Here is an 8,763-nt window from a genome sequence, read left to right as displayed (position 1 = left end):
CCACAGCTGTGCAACGTATGTCCCCGGTTGTTCACAACTCTTTGTTATTAACAACGTGTGGAGGGAGCAAGTGGGAGTCTGAGTGCATTTCTCCCAATATTCCGATAGGGGGTCATTTCCACCTGAAACTTTCAGGATTGCGTGATTTGTCACATATGACTGCGCTTTAGTCGTAGTAGTAGTTTCTCCATTTAATCTAACACCGGTTTGGCTTTGTTGACAAAGACAACGCTTCTACTAAAATCAATGACGCTTTACACTCTAGTGCGCAATGTCAGCAGCTCGGCGTCTAGTGCGTCGCGTCGCGTCGCTCGCGGTGTAGACGGGCTGTAACGCAACACCCTGATAGCTTCCTTTGAAGGCGAATTGTTGTGCTATATATACACAGGTTTGACCCCGGGGACGACCAAACAACTGTCCCAACTACTATTAGACCCAACGTGTCCTTGAGTTTATTATTGCCCCTCAAAATTCACTATAATGGGCCACTTTAACAGATTATCGCTTTTCGTCTGAACCCAACTGCATGAAAACGTTGCATCCCCACAACGCAAGTGCACATATTATTCTCGTCTTGTTTGTTGTAAACTAGAAGTGTTTAAACATCTTGCCAATATCATTTTTATTTGTTTATTTATGTTTTGCAGTTTTTAGAAATAGGCTAGTGCAAATAGCCTATATTTGTAATCTCAGAGCACCTGAGCATCCACGAAACCGTTCATTTTGGTTTTAATACGTTTAGTTTAAATACTTTTTAGTTTTAATCATAAATCATGTCAGGACATTGGTTCCAAAATGAGATAACTCCGTTTTTAAACATTTTCAAAAATCATGTTTTTTATTATGTTATCAGGTTTTTATTGTGTTTTATTGAGTCAGTTAGCTGTATTTTTTTAGTTATTATGGCTTATATCAAAACAAACCGGCTGCAGTTTGATTGATATTAATTGGAATGCACAATAAAAAAACATGATTTTTGATTAATGAGTTATCTCATTTTGGAACCAAACTCTTCATATATATTTTTCATTCTGTGGTCGTCAATTTCAATTTCACAAAACTCCCTAAACTTCAAAGCATGTTAAAAAATGGCACTTACAGCTATCACACAACAAATTATTTTGCAACCATCAAAAACATAATTTCCACGCATTAACCAGATTCCCAAATTAGTTATCCAACCCTACAAAAACCACACACCCAAATCCTGCTCCTCATGAGGAGAGAAAGTTGCTAGACGTCCAAATGTCACCTGATAAATGTCGGTGGGCAAACTATTACAATGCTCTCCCCACCCCCCTATGAACTATGAAGACCGCCCACCACAGGCATCCAACTCGAGACCCCATATAGATTTAAAAAGCGAGACTGAATCCGTGTGTATGACAGTCACTGAGTGCAAAGCATCGGCGCAACATCTGTCAGCCCGTTTTCCGTCTCTCTGCAACGCGCGTCTCCACTTCATACTGAGGATGCTACAGTTCCCGCAGCTCCGCCAAGGCGTGATCGCGTTTCTCATATGGTTCGCGCACTTCATGGAACAGCAGAAAGTTCAAGGTAAAGTGAAGTTTATCCTTTGCGAAGGCTGAATGAGAAATATTATGCGATGCTAAAGCCATCATTAAGAGCGCGCACTGGCACCCCTCGTGCGTAAAACGAATAATTTTTTTTACGAATGATGGTTTTAGCCTTGAAATGTTAATCATTTTTACCAAGCCGCCCTCCTGTCACTAAAAACTTTGTCTTGAAGTGAGAATGTCAATAATTAATAAGATATTTTATTAATAAGGGAAAACTTTATGCAATAAGGGCAGCGTTGTGCGTTAAAATTCTGTCTGAGAGAATTAGCAACAGTCTTCTCAAGGCATCAAAACTGCCTGCACAACCAGTTTGTCTAAAGAGATTGAGTGATTTCAGATGGCAGAAGAGTCTAGAAGGCTAAAAACTCCAATCCAAGTAACTCTGCAAAGTCCCCTAAAACCTTTTCCTCATTGTTTGTTTAATATTTAACAAAGAACAGTCATAACCAATAACAAGTGGTTAAGCTTGGCACCAATTGGCTTTAATTGGTCTCATTCTCTTGTATTGGTGCTTTAAATGAGCACAACCATTCTCTATGTTTCAAGTGGTAACAGATCAAATCTTTCCAGCCGGCAACTGCTGGCTTCAGCAGGGCAAGAACGGAAGATGCCAGGTTCTGTACATGTCCGGGATGAGCAGAGAGGACTGCTGCAGGAGCGGTCGACTGGGCACGTCGTGGACAGAGGAAGATGTGCCCAACAACACCCTGTTCAGATGGCTGATCTTCAATGGCGGCGCACCCAACTGTATACCTTGCAAAGGTACCACGTAAGATTAAAACCAGAGAGAAGCTCTGCGGTTTTCATCGTTTAAGCAACTGGCGATGCTCATCTGTAAGATGTTAAACTGAAGCTGAAGGAATGTGATTGGTGGCCTGTGAAGATTTCAGACAGGAAAGATTAAGCAGATTGAGTATGGAATGCGACGGCATGAAAAAATACAGTGCATCTCTGCAACTTGTTAAGTGACTTACCGTGCCGTACCATCTGCTGGAAATAAACGTAACATTAGTCATGTTTATTGGCTTTGATTGATTCTGTTCAAAACATGTGCATAAATTGCTCATTTGATTATGTACTTGTGTGTATTGATTTAACAGAGACTTGCGATAATGTGGACTGTGGTCCCGGAAAGAAGTGCAAAATGAACAAGAGGAATAAACCGCGGTGTGTGTGCGCCCCAGACTGCTCCAACGTTACCTTTAAGGGGCCGGTGTGCAGCTCGGATGGGAAAACGTACAGGAATGAATGTGCCCTCCTCAGGGCCAAGTGCAAGAAACATCCTGACCTGACCATACAGTACCAAGGAAAATGTAAAAGTACGTCATGCAAAGTCAAATCTTGTCGCTCCTTTTACGCTGATGTCACCTAGAACGTAGGTCATTGTCCACCGCATCTTTTGATTAATGTCAGCTGTATTACGTACACAGAGTCGTGCAATGACGTGCGCTGTCCTGGAAGCTCGACGTGCGTACTGGACCAGACCAACAACGCCTACTGCGTAACCTGCAACCGGCTTTGCCCCGAAGTGATCTCGCCCGAGCAGTACCTGTGTGGGAACGATGGTATCGTGTACCCCAGTGCCTGCCATCTCAGAAGAGCCACTTGCATCCTGGGAAGGTCCATCGGAGTGGCGTACGAGGGGAAATGCATAGGTGAGAATCGGACTGAATCTCGTGCTTGCACAATACTCTCCTAAGCATGTGGTTCCCATTACTGTTTTCTCTGTTGCAATAACACATTCATGTTTCACATGGTTAGCTCTGACCGTTGCTGCTTTCTGTTATTTAATACCTCTTGAAACCACATTGAGTTAAAGAGCGAAATAGGACTACAGTTAATGTTTCTTTTATGAAAATAATGCAGCTGAATGGGGATGAAGAAAGTTGTGGTCGTACTGTAAATACATACAACATATTTTTGTGTTCAACTTGTTGTAATCCAACGTCCGCAGATGCCAGGTCGTGCGAAGACATCAATTGCCAGGAGGGACGAAAGTGCCTGTGGGAGAAGACGACGGGACGAGGACGCTGCTCGGTGTGCGACGAACCGTGTCCCGAGAGTCGCCCGGGCGACAGCGTTTGCGCCAGCGACAACGTCACCTACCAGAGCGAGTGCGTTATGAGGCAGGCCGCATGCTCTTTGGGTCTCGTCCTAGAAGTCAAACACTCGGGCTCGTGCAACTGTAAGTAGGATGCTAAATCCGGCCGCAAAATCCACCCTTCCCAACCGTGATCTCCTTCATTTCTCCCCTATCAAAAACAACACTCCCTTCCATACGAGGCGGCACGTTGTTGGAGAGCCGGTGCTGCATGTGGCTTTGTATGGGCTTCCTCGACTGCAACTCATTCAAGAAGCGTGTTTCAACTCAGTGGCACAGAACGTTTTCTGGAGACTTTCGAAAGCAGATGTTCAGAGACTCGGTTTTAACCCAGAATCCCGGGAAGGATTGCGATTCAGGAATGCGAGACGGCTCTGAACGTTCTGCTCTTCCGCATTGGTTACACTGTCTATGCATCAGAGGCGGAAACGTCTAGACTGACGGAATTGACAAATCATGTGGAAAGGGACATAGGGACATAAACTCGGTTTGTGATGGAGCAAAAAGACTGAACCTGGTCCCATTATAGTGCTGCAATACAGAGGACAGTAATGAAATGCAACAAATATTTAAAATGCGGGGCAGACGTGTTCCTGTTGTGAATTCTTCATCTTTTTAATATATAGATATGTTTCTGTTAAATATTTTGAAGTATTTGAAACAAATGGAAAGTGTGCTGTGTGTTTTATATGGTTGGTAAAAGTATGCCCTCATAAAGTTTAATGTAGAGGCAAATGTAAGAAATGAATTTCTGAGACTTTGCAAAATCGTAGCTAACATCTCAGCTTGCCGAGCACTATCGTCTTTGTGTAAAGGGACTCCAGTTTTTGCATTTTACGCATACCAATGTGATAATGACATGACTTGTGTTTTGTTCTTGTTTTCTATGTTAAACTATTTCCAATACAAAATCTATAAAGCCACTTTTCCAAGAGGATTTCTTTGTATGTAAAACGTCTCCAAAGCAGAACTTCATTCTAACCTTGTACTGTTCGCAGAAGGTCTAGCAAATCTCATGCGGAAAAAATGTGAATGTTTGCGATTTTATGTTTATTATAAACATGTTTATTCTGTAAAATGATTAGCTTGAACACGAGCTAATGCCGTAAACTGGAAACATCTTTGCCCGGCCCGGCTTTGTGTGTGGTATTGACAAATCATTTCGCATTTCCAAAAGCTCGACACTATTTTTGTTTATAAGAAGGGATTAGGTAATGTTTCTTCGCTTGCTTTTGCTTCATTTTGTCAAGTAGAATAGAGGAAATTGTCTCCGCTAATAGAAGGCAGAGGTAGGGCACAATTCCATAGAGTCCCTTTCTGTCTGTGTTCGGGCATAAACACCTCAAAACACATCCCATCCTCTCCTTTCGCTCTTAAGATGTGACCTCTTGTGAACTGCAAAGCGTCATGCTTTGTGATGCTTTAGGAGAAAGATGCAGAAATCTTTTCAAAGTCATGCAGGAAGACTCCGTGCCTCCATTTTGTTGCGTTTTATGTTAATGCAACAGCCACTGTGTTTCTCTCAATAGCTCTATCAGAGATCGATGAAGAGGACACGGATGAAGATTACATGGATTATAGCCATCTATCTCTATTATTGACTGGATAAACCACCGCCATGATCTGGACATGAGTCATGTTCATAATGTACATTCTTTTACTCTTATTTATTTTCCATGGCCACATGGAAGATGCTTATTGTTCTAGATGTTTATTTATGCAATTTCGCCTTCTTATTTATACCTTTATAGTCTGAATAAATGAGTTGTGTCTCGTCTTTCTCATTTTTTGAAAGTATTTATTATAACATGTAATGTTACTCTGTTACATCTTGTGAAAAAAACAAAAACACAGACAAAGACTTTTGTCAACTGTCCAAATGAAATATCTGCAGCAAGGGTGCATGTTTTATTTATTTGTAATCTAATGTTCACTAATAAATGTATTTACCATAGCTCTGTTTACAATCAAAGCTGACCTTTGTCGGTAAATGTGTAGTTTTCTTCTCTACGTGTTGCAAAATGAATGTTATACAAATGATGAAAGTCAATGCGTTTGATTTTCTAGAGACTTAATTTACCCTTGATGCCATTCATTTTTTTGCCTGTTTTATGTAAGAGCTCAAATTTTTGTAACTTTTTATTCATGTATTATGTAGGATTTCCGATATTGATCTTCGCATTGTTTATCTTCCATATATTATTTGTCTTCAGTTTGGAGATCCTATAAATGTTATAGTTTTGCATTTGTATGTAAATGTTTAATGTATAATGATGTCATGTCCAAAGATTCCGCAGAAAGAGTTGGAATATAGAAAGAATGTCTCCTACTGTACTTCAGTTTCCAATGTAACAAAGCAAAACTAAAAATATACAAATGTACAATCTGTATAAATGCTAATGTTTTACACCTATTTAGTCCTCAGATTGAATCCTTAGAAAGTACATTTGTTATTTCTTGCCAGTCGCAGGCAGGTTGAGCACACACACACAAGCAAAAGTTGTATAGAAGCCACCAGAACTGTCTGAGTTGAAGCGAGGAAACTCAATTTGCCAGGAAGTCGTACAGACAGGACTAATTGGTAAGGAAAGCGACAGCACCTCTTTGTTTGGCAGGGCTTCGCTGGATGTTTACTCTTCATTTAAACCCACAGTTATCTGTGTCAGACACGCACTGTCTCTCCCACACTAATTTCTTCATCAGCGAACATGAAACAGACATCTGAACATATGAACAGGTTTTTAATGTAACGCTCTTTCTAAAATCTCTAAGTCATGCTTTTTACAAACAGACCCTCTATTGTGTTAAATTTGGCTTTAAATGAAAGTATCTTGAATCCGTGTTAAAGTAGCCATGAATCCAGTGATCTGAACACAGATGAGAGATAGTACAGTAAGATCTCTGCTGGCATGGATGATCTTCTCTCATTGAATCAGCTGTGGGCACAGGCTGTTTTGTCATAAGGGAATATGGGCACCCGGGCCCTTCTGCTACCCGCTGCGCAGCATCTGTGACAGCTCAGAGACAAGGATGAACGTGCATATGTGAAATGATTGCAATAGGAAAGATTGTAATCAAAGATCACCTGTTTTGGAAAAAAATAGCAGGCAGCCTCTATAACAATGTTAAAGAACAGCTGACGTTACACTTGAGAGGAGAAAAACTTGTTTTTCTTTTCCCATAGTCATGCTGTAGAGGTAAATTCCCTTGAGCTATTCGTTGTGGGGTTGACTTTTAAAAATTCACTCTCTATAGTTTATGTTTGTTTTATGTTTTTTCTTTCCTGCTGAAAAAACAACAACAGATACAAACACACTAACAACCAAAACAGAAAATTAAATAGATTTATTGGTTATAATGGGAATTGCATTGGCTTTAATGGAAACTATAACGGTGTCTACTGGTATGTGATGGTTTCTTTTGGAATCCTGTCCTATTGGAATAATGCCAATAACACACTACAAAAAGGAATTTTGTACTGGTTTTAATGGAAAAAGCTAATGGTTTATAGTGGTATTTAAATGGAAAAGTAGTATTTCTAATGTGGTTTATATATTGTTTCGTTTTCAGCAGGGTTGTTTTCCAGTAAAAACAAATTAACAACACTACAAAAATCAACCATGTTTTGGCATTTCTAGTACACGCTAGAACCAGAAATTTACTAAAACTGAAATTTTACCATATTTGTAGTAAAATTATGATAATAGAAACAGTAAAACACTTTTATCATGATAAAAAAAGGGAAGATTTGTTTTTAGAGACAATGTTCCTAATTTCCATATTTTAATCTCATTTTTTTATTTATGATTAAAGGTGTCTTTTTTTGGAGGATCTATTGACAGAAATTCAATATAATATACATAACTATGTCTTCAGAGGTGTATAAAGACCTTACAAAATGAATGTTTGTTATGTTTTTATTACCTTAGAATGAGCTGTTTCTATCTGTGGATCCCCTGCATGAAGTTCTCCATGTTGTTTCTACAGTAGCCCTAAACGGACAAACTGCTCTACAGAGCGCGTTTCGTTAATACGTTATCTCCTTCAGCAAAGAAGCGAAAACATGACGACATCCATCCATCAGAGCCACCGTAGTGCTTCGAAAGGAAGGCGGGAGGGTTGAAGCGAGCCATTGTTTGCAATTCGCAACATCACCACTAGTTGCCGCTAACACAAAGGGTGATACGAGATTTTTAAATGGGATGCTTAAAAATATATATTAGTTAAATAATGTCTTACATCAAAGTCATACATTTGAGTAGCCAACATTTTTTCGCAAGATGCACGCTGCTTTATTGGACCAAAATTTGTAGTGTAAGATGCATCATCAGACTACTTTAAAGTCCCCGTGAACCGGAAGTTGCGATCGTTTTTACTTCCGTATTTTGGCGCATTTCCCAGTGAAACTGAATTTCTAATGAGAAAGTAGTGGGCGTGGCTTTCGTCTATCTCTGCGATTTGATTGGATGTATAAAAACAGCCGTTGCATTTTGAAATGGAACTGGCAGCAGACTGACATTTGGAGGGGAGGAGTTAACGGATGCTCCGCCCAAGCAGTCTAACATCCGTCATTTAAGATGGATAGTCATTACAGGACGGAAGTGCATTTACAGATTTTAACTAAAGATTATGAGGGCACAGACATTTTTAAAAGAGAATGACCCACATTGATAAACTACTTACAAAAAAACGCTGCAATATTTAATGAAAAAATAGGCATTGTAATTTTTTATTTCACTGGGACTTTATTTCACTGGGACTTTATTTCACTGGTTAATAAAAAAAGTTTTAAACTTTTCTGCAAAAATGATACACAATACAACGTAGTAAAATAACATGTGCAGTGGATTTTCAAGTTTATGAGAGGACACTGTGTGCCTTTTTGGTCCCTCAGGAATACACACGCTGGTTAAGGACAGTGTTAAATGTTAAGGCATCAAGAGCTCTGTGTCGCAAACAAAACGTTTTGGACCGAACCAGTCTGGAGAGGACTGAGCTCTGTGGGTCATTTCCTGACAGTCCGCTGGAGTCTCTGTAGCAACCAGAGTCAACCGGATCCCCCGCTGGGCCTCTCTCATAGAA

General features: G+C 40.0%; 1 protein-coding gene across 1 annotated transcript; it reads left to right on the top strand.

Moving 5' to 3' along the window:
- Window positions 1-1,244: 1,244 nt before the first annotated feature.
- Window positions 1,245-6,156, top strand: fstb (follistatin b). The gene is made up of 5 exons (XM_057321009.1): window positions 1,245-1,557; window positions 2,151-2,342; window positions 2,681-2,899; window positions 3,011-3,235; window positions 3,535-6,156. Exons 1-5 carry the CDS (start codon window positions 1,260-1,262, stop codon window positions 3,771-3,773), a joined length of 1,173 nt encoding a protein of 390 aa, XP_057176992.1. The 5' UTR covers window positions 1,245-1,259; the 3' UTR covers window positions 3,774-6,156.
- The last annotated feature ends 2,607 nt before the right edge of the window (window positions 6,157-8,763 follow it).

Source organism: Triplophysa rosa, linkage group LG22, assembly GCF_024868665.1.
Source record: "Triplophysa rosa linkage group LG22, Trosa_1v2, whole genome shotgun sequence".
Lineage (NCBI taxonomy): Eukaryota > Metazoa > Chordata > Actinopteri > Cypriniformes > Nemacheilidae > Triplophysa > Triplophysa rosa.
The sequence above is the reverse complement of the archived record's forward strand: the minus strand, read 5'-3'. Positions and strand labels throughout refer to the sequence as shown.